The sequence below is a fragment of the Geotrypetes seraphini genome, chromosome 9, assembly GCF_902459505.1.
Source record: "Geotrypetes seraphini chromosome 9, aGeoSer1.1, whole genome shotgun sequence".
NCBI lineage: Eukaryota > Metazoa > Chordata > Amphibia > Gymnophiona > Dermophiidae > Geotrypetes > Geotrypetes seraphini.
In genome coordinates this window covers 94,730,026-94,754,559 of record NC_047092.1, presented here as the reverse complement: position 1 = coordinate 94,754,559, position 24,534 = coordinate 94,730,026, and the positions used below count along the sequence as shown (strand labels likewise).

Sequence of the window (24,534 nt, the reverse complement as noted above, 5' to 3'; positions counted from 1 at the left end):
TTTCTGTCCCCGTGCAACTCTCTAATTTGTATTTAACTTTGGGACAAGGAGTTCTGGCTTTGTTTCCATTTTATGACACAAAATTGACTGTTTTAGCCTTCCCTTCTTGCGGTGTCTCTTTAGAAAAATATAAATAGGAATGGTCAGTCTCTATTTTCTTCTCTGGCAAATGTCTGGGCTTAGCAATAGGTGGAAAACAGCCAGCATTTGGCATTTCTGGGTGAAACTCAGAGTTTACAGGGGCTTCCCTGTGACAGTTTGTGGGCTGTGGTAAGCAGCCACTGATCGCTTTGAAGACACGCTCCACCAGCGGGGTGGCTACCTCATGGGCAGAGGCTTGGGCAGTCTCCACAATGGAGATTTGTAGAGCAGCTACATGGTCTACTGTTTATACCTTTACAGTTTCTATAGAGTAGATGTGACAGCCAGGGAGGATGCTGCTTTTGGGTTATTGGTATTAAAGGCAGGCTCAGTAGTCCTACCCTAGACTCAGAGGCTGCTTTTGTATGTCCCTAGTGTTTAGGACTACTAGACACATTGCACTAGAAAGAAAGATTAAGGGCTAGATTCTCAAAATTTTGCGTTAAAAACTGACGGATGCTATCACAGCTGTTATAGTAGCTTTTAAAAAAAGTGAGTCATTCTCTAAAAAACGCTCATGGAAATGAGGTTGGTGGAGAGAAGCGAAGATTCACTAAATTTGCAGGTGCCCATCACTTGTGATAGCAATGGGCACATGCACAGAATAAACAAAAAATAAAAACCCTCCAACAAATTGAACCACCGATGTCAAGCAACCTGACAGCAGGAGAAATACACACTCTCTCCTGCCGCCAAGCAACACCCCCCTGCCAGCGGGAGAGATGCCCACTCTTCTGCCACCAAGCAACACAACCCCCAACACCCCCTCGGCAGCGGGAGAGATGTCCACTCTCTCCTGCCACCAACACCCTCTCCCCCCCGTGCCTCTGATGACCTCTGCCCTCTTCCCCTTACCTTACTTAGATGGCTGTCCGGGGGGATTCTTATACTCCCTCCGGCCAGTAGGCCCGCCTCTTCAAAATGGTGGTCTTTCCCTGTAGGTGGGGCCTTAGACATCGGGGCAAATCATAGCCTCAGGCTCCTCTCTGGTGCATCTGTGGAGTGGCCTAAGACTATGATTGGGGAGGGTATTGCATGGTGACAGAAGAGAGTGGGTATCTCTCCCGCTGCCGAGGGGGGTGTCAGGGGTACCTCACTTGGCAGCGGGATGGAGTGGCCATCTCTCCCACTGCTGGGGGGGGCATTGCTTTGCTGCGGGAGGGAGTGGTTATCTCTTCTGCTGTGGGGGGGGGGGTTATTAATGTTGAATGATTTTGCGATGCAGCAGGAGAGAGAGGGCATCTCTCCTGTCGATTTGGTGTTTTTTGTTTTTGTTTATTATATTATTACTATTTTAATTTGCGGGGGGGGGGGGTCTTAGTGGTCAAACTTTACTTTCCTGGCAGTGCCAATCAGCACTCAGGTACTGATCAGAAAGTAAGGCAATGACAACTCAGACATGTCGGTAAATTTTGGCTGCAAATGTGGCACAACAAGGTTAAAGAATCACTTGGAGTGATCATTTAAATATTAATGACCTCTTTGTACTACATTTGCATGGCAGTATCGGAGATTGCTAGAAAACTCGGAAAAGACCTCGGTAAGCCATTTTGATAATCCGCCATTAAAATACTTACATGCTAAACTGGCTGGAACTGGTATAGCGAGCATGATAAAGGTAGATTTTAGTTTTGAGACTTTGCCCCTAAGTTCTTACCTTGATAATCTTCTTTCTTGTAGATGTGTGTAGTAGTGCTGCCCGATTCAGGAAAAAAAATTTAGATTCGATTCAGCCTATTGAACTGATTTTTCGATTCGATTTTCCTGTCCAATTGGGTGTTTTTTTAAAACATCCTGGTGGGTTTATTTTATAGCCTCATCTCCCTTTTTATAGCCTCTTCACCCCCTTTGCCTTCTCCTAACCACATTGGCGCCATGGTGTAAACAAAATAAACAAATAAAAAAGACTTTTCCTCTCTGTTAAATCATAGCTCACATTTGCGGTCCAACACCAGGTCTGGCAGGATACATGTTTCAAATCTGACATATTGTAATCATAAAACAGAAAATAAAATTATTTTTTTCTACCTTTTGTTGTCTGGTCATTATTCAGATCTTGTCGGTCCCAGGCTCTGGTTGTCTTCTGATAACTTGCTTGCCAGGGTCTCCTTCTTTCTCCGTGCTAACCATCAATCTTCTATCTCTGTCCTCCCCTTCCGTTTCCCTTCCCTCCCCAGGAGGTCTGGCATCTTTCCTTTTTTTCGTCTCCATCCACAGATCCACCTTTACTCAACTACGCTTTCATCCAGTATCTCTCCCTTCTTCCCCACCACCCCAGAGTCCACCATCTCTTCCTTTCTGTTCTTTTCATCCCTAAATCCCATTGTCCACCATCTCTCTCCCTCTCCTGTCTTTAAACCTATTATTTCTTCCCCCCCAAAATCCGGCATATGCATGTCTCTTTGAAACCCCCCTTCCCTCCGTGTACTTCTACACCAGGTCCCCCTCCCCTGAAGGCCTACACCCCGACTCTGAAGGCCTACACCCCACCCCTGAAGGCCAGCCTGTCCCCCCTGAAGGCCTGCACCCTCCCCTGAAGGCCTACACCCCACCCCTGAAGGCCAGCCTGTCCCCCCTGAAGGCCTGCACCCTTCCCCGAAGGCCTACACCCCACCCCTGAAGGCCTGCATGTCCCCCCTGAAGGCCTACACCCCACCCCTGAAGGCCAGCTTGTCCCCACTGAAGGTCTACACTCCAACCCTGAAGGCCTGAGGTTTGCTGTTTGCCAGGGGCCAGAATTCGGGATGTAACTGCTTGCCTGGGCAGACTCATCAAGCCCCAACACCACTTCCCCATGCTTCTCATCCATGTTGGAACAAACAACACTGCCAGGAACACCCCAGAGAGCATACCTGAGGACTTTAGAGCCCTGGGTGAAAAGCTGAGGAGGATGGATGCGCAGGTGGTCTTCTCCTCGGTCCTCCCAGTGATGGGCAAGGGTAGAGCCAGGGATGATCGCATCCAGAGGGCTAACGACTGGCTGCACGGATGGTGCAAGGAGATGAACTTCAGGTTCCTGCACCATGGAGAGGCATTACAAGGACTACAGGGACCAGATGGGCTACACCTGACCAGAAGAGGAAAGAATGTCTTTGGACACCGACTAGCCCTCCTACTTCACAGGGCTTTAAACTAGGTAAGTTGGGGGAGGGTACAGGCACAATTAACCTACCTGACGAGCTAAGCTGCCAATACTTTGTTGAGACTGAGTAAGTAAACATTGCAATTCTGGGTTTGGGTCTGGAGTGGGTACTCACATTTCCGAATCTGGGGTAGGTTCACATTGTAATTCTGGGTCTAGGGAGAGTACACACATTGCAAATAGTACTAAAGGTGTCAAAGTAGCTCACACGGGAATATCCCCACAGAGACATAGCAAACCTATAACATGGAGGGCTATGTACGTCAACGCCCACAGTTTGGGCAACAAGATCCTGGACTCCCATGGGTGGGACATGGTCATACTGGGTTACAACTTGCTTCACCGAGACAGGGAGGGCAAAATGGGAGGAGGGGTAGCACTATATACTAAAGATGACATTAAAGTCACCAGAATTGCAGATGTCAGGTACACAGGGGAATCCCTTTGGGTGAATTTGGCCAGGGGGAAGGACAAATGCCTGTATCTTGGCGTAGTATACAGACCCCCAAGACAACAGGATGACCTGGATATGGAATTAATCGGAGATATAGAGAATATCACCTTGCGTGGGGACACAGTATTGTTAGGTGACTTCAATATGCCTGATGTGGATTGGACCACACTTTCCTCTGTGACCAGCAGCAGGAGGCTATTAAACTCTATTCAGGGAGAAAGACTCAGGCAACTGGTATTGGAGCCAACAAGGGATAAGGCAATACTGTACCTGATACTTACCAATGGAGAAAGTGTCACAGAGGTCTCGGTGGGCGACACGTTGGCCTCCAGTGACCACAACATGGTATGGTTCAATCTCAGGAAAGGTTTCGCCAAATCTAACACATTAACCAAGGTCCTCAGCTTCAAGGACACCAACTTCGAGAGCATGGAGGATTTCATGCATCAGGCGCTGCAAAACCGAGCAGAAACAGATAATGTAGAAGTAATGTGGTCAACTCTGAAAGCTACCATACAAGAAGCAACCAACTGCTATATAAAATCGGTAAGTAAACGGCGAAGAAACAAGCCACAGTGGTTCTCTGCGGAGATCTCAGACCTCATAAAAGAGAAGAAAAGAGCGTTCATCTCTTACAAACAATCAGGGAAGCAGGACTCTAGAGAAGACTATCTGGCCAAGTCAAGAGCCGTCAAAACAGCAGGCAGAGAGGCCAAATTCCGAATGGAGGAGAATCTAGCAAAGAACATCAAGAAGGGCGATAAATTCTTCTTTAGGTATATTAGTGACAGAAACAGAAACACAGGCGGATAGTACGCCTTAAGAAACCAGACAGGAACTATGTAGAATCGGACTCTGAAAAAGCTAAACTTTTAAATGAATACTTCTGCTCAGTCTTCACCTGTGAGGCGCCGGGATCCGGCCCTCAGCTGCAGACAAGGGATAGCTCGGTAGACCCATTTCGTAATTTTGAGTTTACGCCCAGCACTGTCTACTGTGAACTGTCTAATCTCAAGGTTAACAAAGTGATGGGGCCAGACAACCTACACCCCAGGGTACTCAGGGAGTTAAGTGACGTCTTGGAGGAACCGCTATCCGTGCTCTTCAATCTCTCCCTTAGTACAGGTAGAGTCCCGTTGGACTAGAAAACGGCTAACGTCATTCCACTCCATAAAAAAGGATGCAGGACGGAGGCTGCGAACTACAGACCGGTGAGTCTCGCATCAATAGTGAACAAGCTAATGGAAACTCTAATCAAACGCCAATTGAATACGATCCTGAACGAGGAGAATCTACGAGATCCCCGTCAACATGGATTTACAAAGGGTAGATCCTGCCAATCCATCCGAATCAGCTTCTTTGACTGGGTGACGGGGAAGCTGGATGTTGGGGAGTCCCTGGACATCGTATACTTGGACTTCAGCAAAGCATTCAATAGCATACCACACCGCAAGTTGTTGAGCAAGCTGAGTTCTATAGGATTGGGAGACACATTGACAGCATGGGTTGGGGACTGGCTTGGAGGTAGGCTTCAGAGGGTGGTGGTGAACGGCACCCCCTCCGAAACGACGGAGTGATCAGTGGAGTGCCTCAGGGCTCGGTCTTGGGCCCGATCCTGTTCAACATCTTCATAAGGGACATGGCTGAGGGGCTTCGAGGTAAAATAACGCTATTCGCCAACGATGCCAAACTATGCAATGTAGTAGGTAAGAACACAACAGACAAAAGCACAGTGCCAGACAAAAACTCAATGCCCGACAGTATGATGCACGACCTACTCCTACTGGAGCGCTGGTTCAGGACCTGGCAACTAAGTTTCAATGCCAAAAAATGTAAAGTCATGCACCTTGGCAGCCAAAATCCATGCAAGACTTACATCCTTAATGGTGAGATCCTAGCGAGGACTGTAGCAGAACGAGACTTAGGGGTGATCATCAGTGAGGACATGAAGACTGCCAAGTAAGTGGAGAAAGCTTCATCTAAGGCTAAACAAATCATAGGTTGTATACGTAGGAGTTTCGTCAGCCGTAAGCCCAAAGTCATTATGCCATTGTATAGATCCATGGTGAGACCCCATCTGGAATACTGTGTACAATTCTGGAGGCCGCATTACCGCAAAGATGTGCTGAGAGTAAGAGTCGATCCAGCGAATGGCCACTTGGATGGTCTCAGGACACAAGGATCTCCCGTATGAGAAATTGCAGCTATACTCACTCGAGGAACGCAGAGAGAGGGGAGACATGATCGAGACGTTCAAATATCTCACGGGCCGTATCGAGGTGGAAGAGGATATCTTCTTTTTCAAAGGTCCCACGGCATCAAGAGGGCATCCGTGGAAAATCAGGGGCGGGAAACTGCACGGTGACACCAGGAAAAACTTCTTCACCGAAAGGGTGGTTGATCGCTGGAATAGTCTTCCACTACAGATAATTGAGGCCATCAGCTTGCCTGATTTTAAGACAAAATGGAATCGTCACATGAGATCTCTTCACAGAGAAAGGTAGGGGAGGGTTATTGGGGTGGGCAGACTAGATGGGCCGTGTTTCTATGTCCCCCCTGAAGGCCTACACCCCACTCCTGAAGGCCTTCATGATCCCCCTGAAGGCCTACACCCCACCCCTGAAGGCCTGCCTGTCCCCCCCTGAAGGCCTACACTCCACCCCTGAAGGCCTGTACCCCTCCCCAGAAGGCTGCACCCCTTCAAGAAGGCCTGCCCCCCGAAGGACTGCACCCCCCCAGAAGGCCTGCGTGTTCCCCCTGGCCTCCCAGCATCAATTTACCTAATTTCAGTAGCCTGCATAAGATCGCTGGCGCTAGCGATCTTTGCAAGCTGCCATACGTCTTCGGATCTCTCTTCTCTCTACCGCGGTCCCGCCCCTTCTCTGATGCCATTTTATTTAGAACATCTATGAGGGCAAAAAGTCAAATTTCGGCAAAAAATAACAAACTTTTGTTTATAATGACGGGGTTGCAATGCAACTTATCTTAAAGAATTTGAAAAATTGGAACAGATTAAATTATTCTTTCTGGTGGGAATCCCTATATTATGTCTTTAAAATGGAAAAGTTTATGGCCATTCAGAAGGGATATTATAAAAAATTTATGGAAGGTTGGGAACCATTAACTAAATATTGTAAGTTTCAAGTTTAATGGAGATTTGATTAATTGCTTAATCATAATTCTAAGCGATGTACATAATAATAAAATTACAAAATGTGGGGAACAATACAATATATAACAAAAATCAGGTCTGACAAGACTATTGACAAACGTAACAAAACTAAGAACATAAGGGAAGAGAGGGCTAAGAACTACAAATTATTTAAAAGTTAAAGAGACATATAAGGGAGATACAGAACATAAGAACATAAGAAGTTGCCTCCACTGGGTCAGACCGAGGTCCATCTCGCCCAGCGGTCCGCTACCGCGGCGGCCCATCAGGTCTGCGACCTGTGAAGTGGTTTCTGACCACTTCTATAACCTACCTCAAGTTCTATCTGTACCCCTCTATCCCTTTATCCTCCAGGAACCTATCCAAACCCTTCTTGAATCCCTGTACAGAGTTCTGGCCTATCACTTCCTCCGGAAGCGCGTTCCATGTGTCTACCACCCTCTGTGTAAAAAAGAATTTTCTAGCATTTGTTCTAAACCTGTCCCCTTTCAATTTCTCCGAGTGACCCCTAGTGCTTGTGGCTCCTCTCAGTTTGAAGAATCTGTCCTTATTTACTCTCTCTATGCCCTTAAGGATCTTGAAGGTTTCTATCATGTCCCCTCTAAGTCTCCTCTTCTCCAGGGAGAACAGCCCCAGCGTTTTTAACCTGTCAGCGTATGGAAAATTTTCCATACCTTTTATCAGCTTAGTCGCCCTCCTCTGCACTCCCTCAAGTACCGCCATGTCCTTCTTGAGGTACGGCGACCAGTATTGAACACAGTACTCCAGGTGCGGGCGCACCATTGCGCAATACAGCGGCATGATGACTTCCTTCGTCCGGGTTGTGATACCCTTTTTGATGATGCCCAGCATTCTGTTTGCTTTCTTTGAGGCTGTCGCACATTGCACCGATGGTTTCAGTGATGAGTCGAACATCACTCCCAGGTCCCTTTCCAGGTTACTCACCCCTAGCACTGTTCCCCCCATTTTGTAGTTGAACATCGGGTTCTTTTTTCCTACATGCATGACCTTGCATTTCTCTACGTTAAAACTCATTTGCCACTTTTTTGCCCAGTCTTCCAGTCTCGTTAGGTCCCTTTGTAGGTCTTCGCAGTCTTCCGTGTTCCTAACCCTGCTGCAGAGTTTGGTGTCATCAGCAAATTTGATAACCTCACATTTTGTCCCCGTCTCCAGATCGTTAATAAATATATTGAATAGTAGAGGTCCCAGCACCGACCCCTGCGGAACTCCGCTCGTGACCCATTGCCAATCTGAGTATTGGCCCTTGACTCCAACCCTCTGTTTCCTGCCCGCTAGCCATTGTTTGATCCATCGGTAGATATCCCCTTGCACCCCGTGGTTCCACAGTTTTTTTAGTAGCCGTTCGTGAGGTACCTTGTCGAAGGCTTTTTGGAAGTCAAGGTAAATGATGTCTATGGATTCACCCTTATCCATCTGACTGTTTATTCCCTCAAAGAAGTACAGCAAGTTCGTGAGGCACGACCTTCCCTTGCAGAAGCCATGCTGGCTCGCCTTCAGTTGTCCATTATTTTCTATGTGTTCGCAGATTGTGTCCTTTACCATTGCTTCCATCATCTTTCCAGGAACCGAGGTCAAGCTCACAGGCCTGTAGTTTCCCGGGTCACCCCTTGATCCCTTCTTAAAGATGGGCGTGACATTTGCTATTTTCCAGTCCTCTGGGATCTCCCCAGTTTTTAGGGAGAGGTTACATATTTGGCGAAGTGTCTCCGCTATTTCGTTTCTCAGTTCTTTTAGTACCCTTGGGTGGATGCCGTCCGGGCCTGGTGATTTGTCGCTCTTTAGTCTGTCTATCTGTCTGTGGACATCCTCTATGCTTACCTCTAGTTGTACCAGCCTTTCGTTGTGTTCTCCGTTTATAATCACCTCGGGTTCTGGGATATTGGATGTGTCCTCTCTGGTGAAGACCGACGAGAAGAATTTGTTTAACCTTTCAGCTATCTCTTTTTCCTCCTTTATCGCTCCTTTCCTGTCTCCGTCGTCCAGTGGTCCCACTTCCTCTCTGGTTGGTTGTTTCCCTTTCACATACCTGAAGAAGGGTTTGAAGTTTCTTGCTTCTCCTGCTAGTCTTTCCTCATATTCTCTCTTTGCCTTCCTGACCTCTCTATGACATTCTTTCTGGTGTCTTTTGTGCTCTTCCTGGTTTTCCTTTGTTGGATCCTTTTTCCATTTCTTGAAGGATGATTTCTTGTCGCTTATCGCCTTTTTAACCGCAGATGTTATCCATGCTGGGTTTCTAGTTCGATTTTTTTTTTTTTGCACCCTTTCCTAAACCTTGGGATGCACAGGTCTTGTGCCTCGAGCACTATGCCTTTAAGCAGTGTCCAGGCTTCCTTTACGGTCTTCACCTTCCCTGAGTTGCTGCTGAGCTTTTTTCCTACCATTTTCCTCATGTCCTTGTAGTTTCCCTTTCTGAAGTTGAGTGCTGTCGTTTTGGTTCTTTTCACCTTTGATGTTCCCATGTTTAATTTGTACTGGATCATGTTGTGATCACTGTTCCCTAATGGTGCTATTACCACCACTTCCTTTGCGGGTCCTTCTAGCCCGTTGAGGATTAGGTCTAGAGTGGCATCCCCTCGCGTTGGTTCTGTGACCAGCTGCTCCATGAAACAGTCCCTTATCGCCTCTAGGAATTTAGTTTCTCTCGTGCAGTTTGAGTGCCCAATGTCCCAGTCTATTCCCGGATAGTTGAAATCCCCCATAACTACCACCCTTCCACTTTTGCACACCTGCCTCAGTTCGGCCTCCAGTTCCAGGTCGTTTGCTTCTGACTGTCCTGGTGGGCGATAGTACAATCCCAATTTGATGTCAGCTCCTTCCCCTCCTGTTAACTTAACCCATAGTGACTCCAGACTGTCTGCCCTTGTTGTTGTTTCTGTTCTGGATGAAGGAATGGAGTCCTTTATATACAGTGCTATTCCTCCCCCCTTTTTGTGTGCTCTGTCCTTCCTGTAGAGTTTATACCCTGGAAGGGCCACATCCCATTTGTTGTCCTCTGTCCACCATGTCTCTGTGATTCCTATTATGTCTATGTCCTTATTTCCGGCTATAACTTCTAGCTCCCCCATTTTAGTCCTTAGGCTCCTAGCATTTGTATATAGGCAATTTAAGTCCCAGTTTGTTACCTTTTCTTTTGGATCTACTCTTGATTTGTTGCTCCTGCTGGTCTCCTCACGTGTTGCCTCCTGTGGTGTGTCTATCCTGTCCTCTGCCCGCTTTTTTGTTCTTTGATAGCCCTCTGGGTCCTGCTGTTTCCTCCTTGTCTTGCTCTTTATTTCTAGTTGCCTCTCGGGTCCCTGTGCTGCATCTTTGGGTTTATGTCCATAAAGTGTCCATTTTGTCTCTAGTCCACTATCGCCATTTCCTGTTTCAGTATCCTTGCTTGATACTGTGGTCCGATGTGTCGAGGTCAGATCGACTATCGGCTTTCCCCTTGTTATCAGTTTAAAGTCATGTCTATGCAGGTCTGGATGTTACGTGCCAGCATCCTCATCCCAGCCGTGCTCAAATGCAGTCCGTCTCTCCTGTAGTGCTTGTTTTTCCCCAGGAAGGTTGACCAGTTCCGTACAAAGAGGAAACCTTCCTCGTCACACCATCGCCTCAGCCATCCATTTGTTGCTTGCAGCTCGGTCTGCCTCTTCGCATCTGCTCTTGGTACTGGCAGGATCTCTGAAAAGGCTATCCTCCCTGTTCTCAGCTTCAGCTTCCTCCCCAGGATCTTAAACTGCTCGGTCAGTGTAGTCATGTTGAAATTCCTTCTGCTGACGTCATTTGTTCCGACGTGGATTATCACTGCTGTATCCTCTGTCTCAGCTCCCTCCATGACACTCTCGATTCTGTCGGAGATGTCCTTTGTCCTCGCCCCTGGGAGACATGTCACTAGGCGATCCGCTCTGCCTCCTGCTATGTGACTGTCCACCTCTCTCAGGATTGAATCTCCCACCACGATAGCAGATTTTCCTCTCCTCAGCTTCCTCCTGGGCCTCAGGTCTGTGTCGATGATTGGATCCTCCAATCCTTCCAGCTCCTGGTTGGTTCCTCCGCAAGGTTCCTCTCCCTCGGCTCCTGGTGGGTCCTGGTGGCTCCTGGCGGGTCCTGTCCTCCTTCCATTTGTTCCCTTCTGAAGAGTGGGTGATCCTGTGTTTCTACCATCTTGCAGGCCTCCTCGATGAATCTTTCGAGCTCTCTGACCTGTTCGTGGATGTGGTTTTCTCTGGTGGTGTCCTCAGCTGGTTCAAAATCCCTTGGTTCCTCTATGGAGCGGAGTCCCTCTAGCTCCTGTACTTTGATCTGCAGTCTTCCGATCTCCTTTTTTAGGCTAGCCAGTTCCTGACATCGACTGCATATGTATGCCTGCCTCCCGGAAGGGAGGTAGTCATACATGTGACAATCAATACAGTATACTGGAAAGCTTCGCTGGCCTTCTGCTGCCTCCATTTTTCCTTCCCTGTGACTTGAAGTTGGTGCGCAGGAGTGTGCCCGATGTGTCTCTAGGTGGAGAAGTAAAGAGAGAAACAAAAATGAGTATAGAGTATAGAGAAAGGGTGTATATATATATATATATATATATAAATTTGTTTTGTTTTTTTTTTTTATTGAAGAAGGTTGAAGAAGATTGAAGGTTGAATTGAATTTGCTGCTGAGCAGCCTGGTCTCCTGGCTCCTTCTCTTGGCTCCTTCTTCGCCGCGCGCCGTTGGCTCGCCCCCTTTTAAGGGGGAGTCTGGGCTTGCCGACGTTGCTGTGACGCTGGGGGGTGGGCGGAGCTTCCTCTCGCCGCTACCCCACGCTGTCCGCCTGCCTTCCGACTTGCCTGCCCTCGCCCACGCTGCTCCTCTCTCCTCTCCGCTCGCCTCCCGGTGCCTACAACCACCCGCACCAGCTAGCTGCAGAAAAGAAAAATGAAGAAACGAAGCCTCCCAGGCTCAGCCTTTTCCTCCCTTTTAAGGGGGAGTCTGGGCTTGCCGACGCTGCTGTGACGCTGGGGGGTGGGCGGAGCTTCCTCTCACCGCTACCCCACGCTGTCCGCCTGCCTTCCGACTTGCCTGCCCTCGCCCACGCTGCTCCTCTCTCCTCTCTGCTCGCCTCCCAGTGCCTACAACCACCCGCACCAGCTAGCTGCAGAAAAGAAAAATGAAGAAACGAAGAAATGAAGGAAAGGGAAGTTAAAAATTACTTCAATAAAATTAGAGAGAAAAAGTAAAATTGGTTGGAAGACTAAATGACTAATTTTCAAAGGCGTCTTTAAAAAGAAAGCTCTTTAGTTTACTTTTTGAATTTTTCTAAGTTGTGTTCTTCCCTCAAGTGAATAGGAAGTGAGTTCCAAGTTTGGGGGGCTGTAACAGAAAAAATCAATTGCCGTCTAGTATTAATAATTCTAAGAGAGGGAATCGTCAGCAAGTGCTGTTCAGCAAGTGCTGTTCAGTAGATTGATTTATTTAAATAAATGAGAAAAACATACACATCTGGGGAGGGGGAGGGAGGTGTGCATTGGCATTGATTAAGAGGTATGGATAGGTTGTTTACAGGTATTTTTTATGAGTTGTTCAATTGGAAAAAGGGGTGGGGAAAATAAGTCTTGTCATTATTTCTATTAAGTTTATTGTGCTGTAATATTAATATTTTATGTAAATGCATCATCTCTTGTGCACAATTGTAGTTTTAAAAATGAATAAAGAATTAAAAGAAAATTATTTTTTCTACCTTTTGTTGTCTGGTCATTTTATTATTCAAATCATGTTGGTCCCAGGCTCTGGTTTCTGTTTGTCTTTTGTTAACTTTCTCGCCAGGGTCTCCTGCCCATTTTCTTCTTTCTCTGTGCTCACCATCCATCTTCCATATCCAACATTTCTTTCCTACTGTCTACCATCTCTCTTCTCTCTCTCTTTCCCTGCCTTGTATCCTGAGTCAAACCTCTCTATTCCCCTCCATGGAACATCTCTCCCTTCCTCCCCTCTATTATAATGTGAAATATTTCTTTGCACTATCTTTCCCTACCCTCCACCCTATGTTCAAAGTTTATCCCTCTCTCTTCTCCATGCATGTCTCCCTCCCCTCCACGTATACAGGATTTCTCCCTCTCAACTCTTGCTATCTCTTTGCTGCACTCCTTTCCTCTCTTCTACCCCATATCCAACAAAACTTCCTCTTTCCTTTCTCCCCCATGTGCAGCAGCTTTCTATCCCTCCCTCCTAGTCTCCTGTGTGGCAGCTTTCTGTCCCTTCCCCCTATGCAGCAGCTTTCTATCCCTCCCATCCCACTGTGCAGCACTTCCCGATCGACCTTCACCCCCATCGTGAGATCTGATCTGACATATTGGGTTTCCTAAAGTAACAGTGGCAGTGGATGGCCAGCAGAGGCAGGCTCTGAACAGGCTGTTTGCGGCCTGCGTGCCAGGTATTTCCTCTGCCACGTCATCAGTAATGCGACAGAGGGAAGACCCCGACGAGGCAGTTCATGAGTAGCCTGTCCAAAGCTTGCCTCTGCTTGTTATCCATTGCCACTCCGGCAGCTGCTGCTGCTTTAGGAGGCCCTGGAAGTATGTCAGGCCTCACCAGGGAGAGGGTTGTTCACTGAATCAACATGTCTGATTTGGGGGGAAAACAAATCGATTTGAATCGATTCACTGAAGTGAATTGGTGAATCGGGCAGCACTACTGGTAAGGAGTTGAAGTTGAAATATGAGTAATATTCTGCAAGCAGTGTGCAGGTTCAGATGCATAACACTAGAATTCAGGACTATTAGACACATCTACAAGAAAGAAGATTATTGAGGTAAGAACCTAATCTTTCTATATTATTTTGCAAGTTGTAGATGGTCATGTTGCTGCAAGAATATGGCAACTTTGTCTCTTTAAAGTATTGTCCTCCTCTGATTTCAGGATACTTCATATTTATTCATCACTGGGCCAGATGTAGTTAAGTCTGTCACGAATGAGGATGTTTCCCAAGAGGACCTTGGAGGTTCAAAGACACATACAGCATTGTCAGGTGAATGTATGTTCAAACTGTGGAGAGAAAAAACAAGAGAGACAGAAGATCTGTATTAGAAATATAGCAAAACAAACAGCAGTCCAATAAGTATAAAAGGTGAAGAACAAGGATTTTAATTGAAACACTCTCAAGTGGCTGACATGGCCATGTTTCGCCATGAGGTTGCATCAGAAGCAAAGCTGTAAAACAGCAATAACAAAAATTACCAATCAATAAAAGCATAAATAAGTAATTAAAAGAGCAACATAGACACCATGCATGACATATAAAACTATAAGAAAATAAAGAACAACATAACTTAATATTCCAGTGTTCTCCCCAGAAATTTTTTCCAGTCAGGTGGCATGAAAAAGTAGCTGGGTGGGGCAGGATGAGGAAATTTGGTGGTAGGGAAAATTAACCCCCTCTTTTACTAAGGTGCACTAGCATTTTTAGCATGTGCAGAATATTAGCGTGCGCAAACCCCCGTGCTACGCTGGAAAACTAATGCCAGCTCAATGCTGGCATTAGCATCTAGCACGCGTGGCAATTCTGTGCGCACTAAGCACAAGTTAAAACCGCTATCGCAGCTTAGTAAAAGGAGCCCTAAATGTGTACTATTTTTATTAGTTAATTATTATTATTATTTTCCAATGCTCAATATGACTTCCTTTTTTAAGGTTTGACACTTGTGCCAGAATATTTTTACTAAATTTAAGAAATATCCAATTCTAGAAGGGAATAATTAGATATTTGCCCTCTTTCAAATGCCTTCGGTCTCCCCATTCCTGTTCCTTCGTAATCCTGATTTTCTACTGAGTGTGCAGGGCCTTGCGTGACTAAGGGGAGCAAGCGGAGCGGGATACTACACTGAGGATTGTGTTACGATTGGGGGGTGGCCAATTTCCCTCCGTGGCTCAGATGCAATCCCACTGGTACCTTCCTACTGCTAACACTTACACGTATTTTCAGATCAGACCTGGTAATAATTTACCAGGCCATGGTACGCGCTCATGGGGACCGTTGGGACTATGGAGGGTTAGACCAGATCTTTCTCACTACTCCTTCTCCCTCAAACAGAATCTCTACTTTATACAAGGGAGGCCGGGATTTTAAGGGGGAGGACTGCTTAGTTTTTCTTGCTTGAGACTGGTCCAAGGAATTGGGTATGGGAGTTTCTACACATGAACTGCAGGTGTTTATTCAAACTCTTTTTTTTTATTATTATTTATTTATTCAATTTAATTAATACAAACAAGCAATAAACATACTTGTACACAGATTACACAAAATATTATAAGAAAAAAAACAAAAAACAACTATAACCCCAATTCCACTTAACACAGTGTTTTGGGTTACTCAATAAAAATTCAAATTATTTAGTCCACAACTTTTGGAGAGAGACTTAAGAAAAAATAAAAATAAGAAATAAGACGAATCTTATCCAACTTAGAAAGCGGCATTTTTCTGCGGTGCTACAGCCATTCATAGCAGGTTACTCATTTTCAGTTGCAGGCCCTACATGCTCTTTAGATTCTATAAATCCTATCAATTGTTTAGGCTCAAAAAATAAGTAATTCTTATTCTGATATGAAACAAAACATTTTACAGGAAATTTCAACATAATATTTGCTCCCAAGGCTAGGACTCTTGGCCGTAATGCCAAGAATTCCTTCCTACGCCTCTGAGATCTCAATGACATATCAGGAAATATTCGAACATTAGAGCCTAAAAATTGATCATTAATATGACGAAAAAACAAGCGTAGTATATATTCTCTATCACTTTCTAAAGCAAGAGTTATTAACAGGGTTTTCCTTTCCGTTATAACCTCTAAAGAGTTCTCCAGAATCGTTGTTAAATTCATGTTGTCATTATTTGTCCCTTGAATCTCATTAGGAGTGGAAACTTCTACAGGTTTCTTTAGTTGCAGATAATTAGCTCTAACAATTGGTGGCAAACTTTCTGTGGGAATTAGCAAAATTTTCTTAAAGTATTTTCTTGCCATCTCCATTGGTGAAATTAAGGGACATTTAGTAAAGTTTAGGAGTCTCAGATTATTTTTCCTTAGTTGGTTCTCAAAACTTTCCATTTTCCTGGCAGTAAATGATCTTTCTTTTACCAATTCCAAATCCAAAGTTTTCATTTCGGATATTCTTGACTCCTGTTTTTCTAATTTCTCACTTAAATCTTTAAGGACCAAGCCCTGTTGCTCCACTTTAGAGTGAATAGTCCCATAATCAATTTTTAAAGTGGAAAAGGATAGTTTGAGGTTAGCGTCCATAACTGATATGGCCTGCCATAAAGCCTCCATATTTATTACCTTAGGCTTCTCCAATACCCCAAAGTTGATGTTACTTCCTCCCGAAGCTCCTCTCAACTCTTCTGCAGAGTGGGAAAGCTGCTGCTGTTCTCTAGCTTCTTCAACTCCCGATAGAATTGGAGCTGGCTGTCCTCCTTCTCTGGGGATTGATGTACCTTCCGGGGTCATCATTTCCTCAGGAACTTCCGACTCTGCATTGCTTCCGGGTTGTGGTGGCTGCCTCTGCTCCGGGCTCAACAACGCCCGAATGTGCTGGCTGAGTTCGCCCGACGTATTCGGGCTTACCCCTGAAGTAGCCCCCGAAGATTCACTCGAGCGGGCTAATGCTCCCTCGATTGTAGTTTGCACCAGACGCTGTGCCGCTATCACCGCCGGAGGATTGCTGCGAAGGGCTCCTTTCCTCTTCCCCATATCGAGGTAAGAGGGTTGCTAGGTCACTTCAGCAAAACGCCTGCCGACTGCAAGAGAGGGAGCCTCCTACTCAGGCGTCCGCTCTCGTCGCCATCTTGTTTCCTCTCCTGCCCTCAAACTCTTTATTTCTTAGTTAAAGTGGTGTCCCTCCAGGAGACTGAGTACAAAATATTGCACAGGGCCTTCATCTCTCGATCTCAAGGGTTTGCTATTGGGGGGGGGGGGGGGTGACGTCACTAATCTTGATGGCGGGTTGAGGAGGGAGCACTGACCTCGGTGTTTCCGAATCCCCCTCTATGTGAAGCTTAAACGATACGGAAAACAAAACAAAAAAAAGAAAAGCAATATTTGAAGATTCTTTAGAGAACTGTGAGAAAAGAATGCCGGCAAAACCCCCCACCTCCCCCCGAGGAGAGTCAGCTCTGGGAAGGAGGGCAGGAGAAAGGTGGCCTCCGGCGTGGATCAGGAGCTGCCCATGAGATGCCATGTGAGTCGGGAGAGAGTGTGTCAGAGGAGGAGATAGAACGAGACATGATGATCTAGTGGTTTCGGCCATAAAGGAAAAACTTCAGCAGTGGGCCTTGGAAATAAAGAGCGATGTTGCTGCGGTGAAAGGGAAAATTAAAGACGTTGTAAAAGAAATAAGGCAAGATTTGGCGGATCTATTGGGGCGAGTGGAGGAAACTGAGCGGCGAGTTGGTGAGCAAGAGACATTGTTGAAAACCAAAGGTGGCCAAGTGGGGGATACCCAAAACCAATTGAAAGACTGTGTAAATCATTTAGAAAATTTGGAGAATAGATCTCGGCGGCAGAATCTGAGAATGCGAGGGTCCCTGACACTGAGGTATATAAAGACGCTGCAAAAGTGGTGCAGTAATTATTTGCCTTTATATTAAGATCTGAGAGCGCAGAAGAAATTTCCCTAGCCACAGTGAAAATAGACAGGGCCCACAGGAGTGCAGGCTCCAGAATGTCTGAAAAGCCTCAGGATATAATTGTATGCTTGCATAATTTTGTGGATAAAGAGCGATTGATCTATAAGGCCAGAGAACTGGGTATGGTAACCTGGCAGACTTATAACATTGAGATATTTCAGTATTTGTCTGCTATTACTCTACAAAAGAGGAGGGAATTTTGCCCAATTCTTACAATTTTGAAACAGAATTTGAGTTATAAATGGCTGTTTCCATTTGGCCTTGTGATCACAATTAATGGTACTCATAAGAAAGTTGTTACTGTGACTGAAGCAGAGGACTATTTGAATAAAGAGGGTTTGATGGAATCAACTAGGCTGGATACTGGCTCAACAGCATTACCAAAATTCGAGAGGTATCGTTGACAGGAGACTACTGCTGGATCCAAGAAAAGGCAAGAGGAGGAACAGCAATTGGAGTCGGGGCAGGAATCTAAGGGTGCTTTGGCCCTGATTGATGGTTAGATTGGTGCAGGACTGAGGATTATGATATAAGGCATTTGATTGAAATTAAGGAGATAAGTTCTTTATTTGAGTAGTATGGAAGAAGTGATGAATGTGATTGGATATGAATGTGAAGGGGAAGATTGGTGGGTGAATGTTGAGAGTAAGGGGGGAGAAGCTTAAAGTTAGATAAGTTATATCGAGGTGGGCGAGAGAATCACACAAAGTCTTGGAGGAAGGGATGGAAGGAAGAAGGGAAAGTGGGGGAGGGGTGAAGGGGGAGAGTGGATGGGATTGGGGGGAGTGGAGGGGTTGGAGAATTAAGAAGGCTTGGGGAAAAAACTGTAAGATTTGTAAGGATGGGGAAGCTAAGAGAATAAAATAAAATGAAAAGGTTACTGAAGGAATGAATGGAAATAAGATAAGATTGGGAAGTTTAAATGTGAACTGTCTTAATATACCTCAAAAACGCCAATTGTTTTTAAAGGAGATGAAAAGGCTGAATTATGACATTCAAGAAACACATTTACAAAAAATGGGAGAAAAGATGATTCATTTTAAAGATTATCCGGTGCGAATTGGGCTTCTAATAAGAAGGAGAAAAAGAAAGCAGGAGTGGGGATATTATTTGATAAAAAATTGAAAGTCCTTACAAAGGATAATAAAGGGAGATGGATTATATGGGTGGGGGAGTTGAATGGGGAAAAGATGACATTGGTGAATTTGTATGCTCCTAATATTAACTTAGGGAAATTCTTTTAAAAACTCTTGAGCATAATTTTGAAAAATCAAGAAGGATTACTATTGGTGGGAGGGGATTTTAATTTGGTTTTGGATCCTCGTTGGGATTCTGCGAGTAATAAAGGTGATAGAACTAAAAAAAAGAAACAACTAAAAAAATTTTTTGAAGTATTAAATTTATTAGATGGATGGCAGACATTACATATACAAGGAAAAGATTATACTTATTACTCTTTCCCTCATAAAGTTTACTCCCATATTGATATGATCTGTTTGGATAAAGTGTTGGGAGATAAATTAATAGATGCTAAAATAGAGGAAACCAGCTGGGCAGATCATGCCCCAAAATGGGTGGATTTAATAAGGGGTCATTTCAAGATTGTGACACGGTACTGGAAATTAAATGATAATCTATTAAAAGACCCTAAGGTAGTTCAGAAGATAGAACAGACTATCAGAAATTTTTGGGATAATAATAGTATTGATCATTATTCACCTATTACGATTTGGGAATCCCTAAAAACTGTTTTAAGGGGAGAATTAATTTCTATAGCCTCACATAAGAAATTTACCGAAGAGGATATACGAAATATACCGGAACCCATCAGGCTCTATGCTGGAAATGAAGACGGGAAGCTGACAGGGCTGACGGTCAGTCTGGAAGAGGTATACAGACAGATTGATAGGCTAAAGAGCAACAAATCCCCGGGACCGGATGGCATCCATCCGAGGATCATCAAGGAAATGAAAGGAACTATAGCTGAATTGCTTCAGCTAGTAACCAACCTGTCATTCAAATTGGTGAAGATTCCGGAAGACTGGAAGGTGGCAAATGTTACACCGATCTTCAAAAAGGGTTCGAGGGGAGATCTGGGAAACTACAGACCGGTGAGTCTGACCTCGGTACCGGGAAAGATGGTAGAGGTGCTGATAAAGGACTGCATCATTGATCACCTTGACGGACACGGTCTGATGAGGACCAGCCAGCACGGCTTCAGCAAAGGCAGATCTTATCTGACAAACTTGCTACACTTCTTCGAGGGGGTAAACAGGCGGATAGACAAGGGTGATCCAGTCGACATTGTTTATCTGGATTTTCAGAAGGCATTTGACAAGGTTCCACATGAACGACTACTTCGGAAGATTGCGAGTCATGGAATCGAGGGTGAAATACTCACATGGATCAAAAACTGGCTGGAACATAGGAAACAAAGAGTGGGGATAAATGGACAATACTCGGACTGGAAGAGCGTCACCAGTGGGGTGCCGCAGGGCTCGGTGCTTCGACCAGTGCTCTTCAACATCTTTATAAATGAACTGGAAGTTGGTACGACGAGCGAGGTGATTAAATTTGCAGACGATACTAAGCTATTCAGAGTAGTGAAGATGCAGGAGGATTGCGATGATCTGCAACGTGACATAAACATGCTTGAGAAATGGGCTGCGACATGGCAAATGAGGTTCAACGTGGATAAGTGTAAGGTGATGCATGTCAGTAACAAAAATCTCATGCACGAATACAGGATGTCCGGGGCTATATTTGGAGAGACTTCCCAGGAAAAAGACTAATGTTCTCCATCCCAATCAAACGGGCTTTAGAGAACACCATAGTACTGAATTAGCATTAATAGGTTTGACCACTTCCATTCATTATTTCCTTGACCACCATCAAACTACTTTATTAATTTCACTTGATCTTTCGGCCGCTTTTGACACAATTGATCATCGACTTCTCATAAACAGACTTCAATCTATTGGGATCACAGATCAAATTCTTTCTTGGTTTATTTCTTATTTTACAGATCGTTCTTCCTCTGTTTTTTTCAAAGATTCTAATTCTAAAGTCACATCAACTACTTTCGGTGTTCCCCAAGGGTCTATTCTCTCTCCATTATTATTCAATATCTTTCTATCACCATTAATTACATTGTGTCAATCTATAGGTTTCCATGTCTTCTCATATGCAGATGATATTCAGCTTCTACACCCTATAGACACTAACAATATATCTGCCATTCAGGAGATCAGTAAGAAACTAGACCAGGTCTACCAATGGCTAAACACAAATAAACTGGCCCTTAATATAAAAAAAACAAACCTAATGATCTTTCCATGGAAAGAAAATCCGACGTTAATTGCTCCTATTACTATAGATAATGTTCCATTACAGATAGTCAATAACATAAAAATTTTAGGAGTAATTTTTGATCCTAAATTGAATTTCCATGATCATATTAGTTATATTGTTAAAACGTCCTTCTATAGATTACGACGGATTAGATCTATCTCAAAATTTCTCTGCTCAAAATCATTAAATATTCTCATCCATTCCTTAGTGATAGCCAAACTTGATTACTGTAATGCTCTTTTTAAAGGTATAACACTAACTGAACTTAAACGTTTGCAAATTATCCAGAATGTCTCCATAAAACTCATAACTAAATCTAAAAAATTCGATCACGTTACCCCTCTGCTAAAAAACGCTCATTGGCTTCCTATCATCCATCGAATATCGTATAAACTTTGTCTACTTACATTCAAGACATTACTATATAAGACACCTGCTTTCATTTATAAATTACTAATACCGTACCAACCAATTAGAACATTAAGATCTATTGATCAAAATTTACTGACGGTTCCCTCATTAAAATTTATAAACACCAGACGACAATTTATATTTTCTGTAACAGCCCCACAAACCTGGAATGCTCTTCCAATTTTTTTACGTAATGAACAAGACTTGGTAAAATTTAAAATACAATTAAAAACATTTTTATTTAATGATGCTTTTAATACTTAATTTAATAATATTCAGACTAATAATTCCAATATTTTTGTACCATTCGTTTTAATGTTTCCCCTTTTGTGTTTTTCCTATGTATCTCTTTTATTCGACAAATGTATTTCATAAACCCCTCTTACCCAATGTAATGTAGTTTTTATTATTCATTGTAAGTATTTAAAGTTTGTATTGTATGTTTTCTTTTAATTATATTTTACTATGTACATCGCTTTGAATTAGATAAAGCGATTAATCAAGAAAAATAATAAACTTTGAAACTTTGACTTGGGAGTTCTGATCGACATGTCGATGAAGCCGTCTATGCAATGTGCAGCGGTGGCGAAAAGGGCAAACAGAATGCTAGGAATGATTAAAAAGGGGATCACGAACAGATCGGAGAGGGTTATCATGCCGCTGTACCGGGCCGTGGTGCACCCTCACCTGGAATACTGCTTCCAGCACTGGTCGCCGTACATGAAAAAGGACACGGTACTACTTGAAAGGGTCCAGAGAAGAGCAACTAAAATGGTTAAGGGCTTGGAGAAGTTGCCGTACAGTGAGAGATTGAAGAAACTGGGCCTCTTCTTCCTTGAAAAGAAGAGACTGAGAGGGGACTTGATCGAAACGTTCAAAATACTGAAGGGAATAGACTTAGTAGATAACAACAGACTGTTCACCCTTTCCAAGGTAGGGAGAATGAGAGGGCACTCTCTAAAGTTGAAAGGGATAGATTCTGTACAAACATAAGGAAATTCTTCTTCACCCAGAGAGTGGTGGAAAACTGGAACGCTCTTCCGGAATCTGTTATAGGGGAAAACACACTTCAGGGTTTCAAAACAAAGTTGGACAAGTTCTTGCTATACTGGAATATACACAGGTGAGGCCGGACTCATTTAGAGCACTGGTCTTTGACCTGAGGGCCACCGCAGGATGGACAGGATGGGCAGGATGGACCACTGGTCTGACCCAGCACGGCAATTCTTATGTTCTTAAGATCCAAGAATGGGAGGAAAAAAAATTGAGAAAGAAATTGATGAGATTAGTAACACAACATAAGAAGGGAATGGGTGTGTGTGTGTGTTGGGGGGGATGGAAACAGCTTAGGACTCAAATAAAAGAGATTCATATGGTTTTGGGAAAAATGGAAGACGAAGCTATTCAATTTAATCTAAACCGCCTTAGATTTAAACAATATGAATCTGGGAACCGGGCAGGGAAATTACTAGCACATTGTATTAAGGTACAACATATGCAAGGTAATATTATGAGTATACAATCTAAACATGAAGATATTTTGACAAAAGAGAAGGATATTTATGATAGGTTTTTGGAATTTTATAAGGAATTATATACATCAGAATACCAGGGAAAGGAGGCTTCTCTGTCACATTACTTGTCTCAAATAAAATTGAAGAAATCGCAAGAATCAGAGACCCAAGGATTGGATGAAGATATAACAGAGGATGAGATTCGATGAGTAATACATTGTATTAAGATAGGTAAATCACCAGGAATGGATGGATTTACGGGATTGTTTTATAAAAAGTTTATATATCCTTTGTAACTCCTCTTTTGGCAAGATTGTTTAATAATCTAAAAGATAGGGAACAATTACCATATTTTATGAGACTAGCAGGAATTACAATTCTACCTAAACCAGGGAAAGATAATACACTCTGTACCAGTTATAGACCTATCTCCTTATTGGGAATGGATACAAAAATTTTGGCTAGAATCCTTGCTGATAGACTGTCACCATACATACCAACACTTATTCACCCAGACCAAGAGGGCTTTATAAGTGGGAGGCAGGCGGCTGATGGGATTAGGAAGGTGTTAGATCTGGTTTGAAGGGCCAAAAGGGAGGGAACAGAATGGGTGGCAGTCTCGGTTGATGCTGAAAAAGCATTCGACCAAGTTGAATGAGGGTTTGCTATGGGACTCTGGCCCGATGGTATGTGTATTAGATGTAAGACCCAGAGAGGTACTTTCCTTCAGTCATTCTTTGAGTGCCCTGCTCTGACATTTTGAGTTCCTATACAGGGGTGCTTGGCCAGGGTGCTTCACCATCATTTGACACGGAACTGCCCTGCTTTATTGTTGGGGGATGTGCAGGACTTGGTCCAACAGGGGTTGGACATGCCTTCCCAGAAATTTGTCCTTCACGCCATCTTATTGGGAAAGAAACTCATTTTGCACCACTGGGCTGCTGAGGAGGCTCTGACTTACCACATGTGGACTACAAGGATGAAGACCCAAGCCTGTTTTGAGATGGATAGTTACACCAATAGTTCTAAACACATGTGGAAAACTTATTGTGGTTTGTGAGAAAGTCTTTGTCTCTCTCTGCTGATGATTGCTGAAGCTCCTGGATGTTGGGTATTTTATTGTATTTATACTGTTTTCTTATTGGTGCCTCTAGGTGGGATTTTGTCACTACTGTATACCGTTCCACAGGGGGTCGAGAGAGATGGAATCCTACATTGGGGGACTTTCTTGCTGTTCTCTTGTATCTATTTGCTGAGCCATTGTATATAAGTGATGGTGTGCGTGTGATGAATGTCAGTGGTTGTGCTGGTATGTGTGAGCAGTCTGTATGGATAGTTGTGTGGGTGTTTGTGTTTCAATCGTTTGGGGATTCTTTATGGTCTCTATTACTAAAAAAACGTGATGGATGCGATCCAACCTTATGTTTGCTGCATATTTATATGTTCTGTTTTTATGCTCATCTTGCTGGGTTTTTTTGCCGTATATGTTGTTATGCTGTACTTTTCTTTCTTTTTTTTTTGTAAATGTTTATTTAAAACACTTGAAGAACACAAACATGAAAAATATCAATACAGTGCCCAGGCAGGGGCAACCCTTGGCAGCCATCAGCCCAAAAATACCAACTCAGTGTTAACAGTTTTATCAACAATCTCCCCAATCAAATCCCCCCACCCCCGAGAAGAGAGCGGAAA

The 24,534-nt window shown here is 44.1% G+C and overlaps 1 protein-coding gene across 1 annotated transcript in view; it reads left to right on the top strand.

Annotated features, from left to right (window-relative positions):
* The window catches only part of PCCB (propionyl-CoA carboxylase subunit beta), an 892,977-nt gene that overhangs the window by 495,775 nt on the left and 372,668 nt on the right, over positions 1-24,534 (top strand). Inside the window, exon 7 of the mRNA XM_033959104.1 lies at positions 13,807-13,915. Coding sequence (XP_033814995.1) covers positions 13,807-13,915 — 109 coding nt within the window. The remainder of the gene's footprint in view (positions 1-13,806; positions 13,916-24,534) is intronic.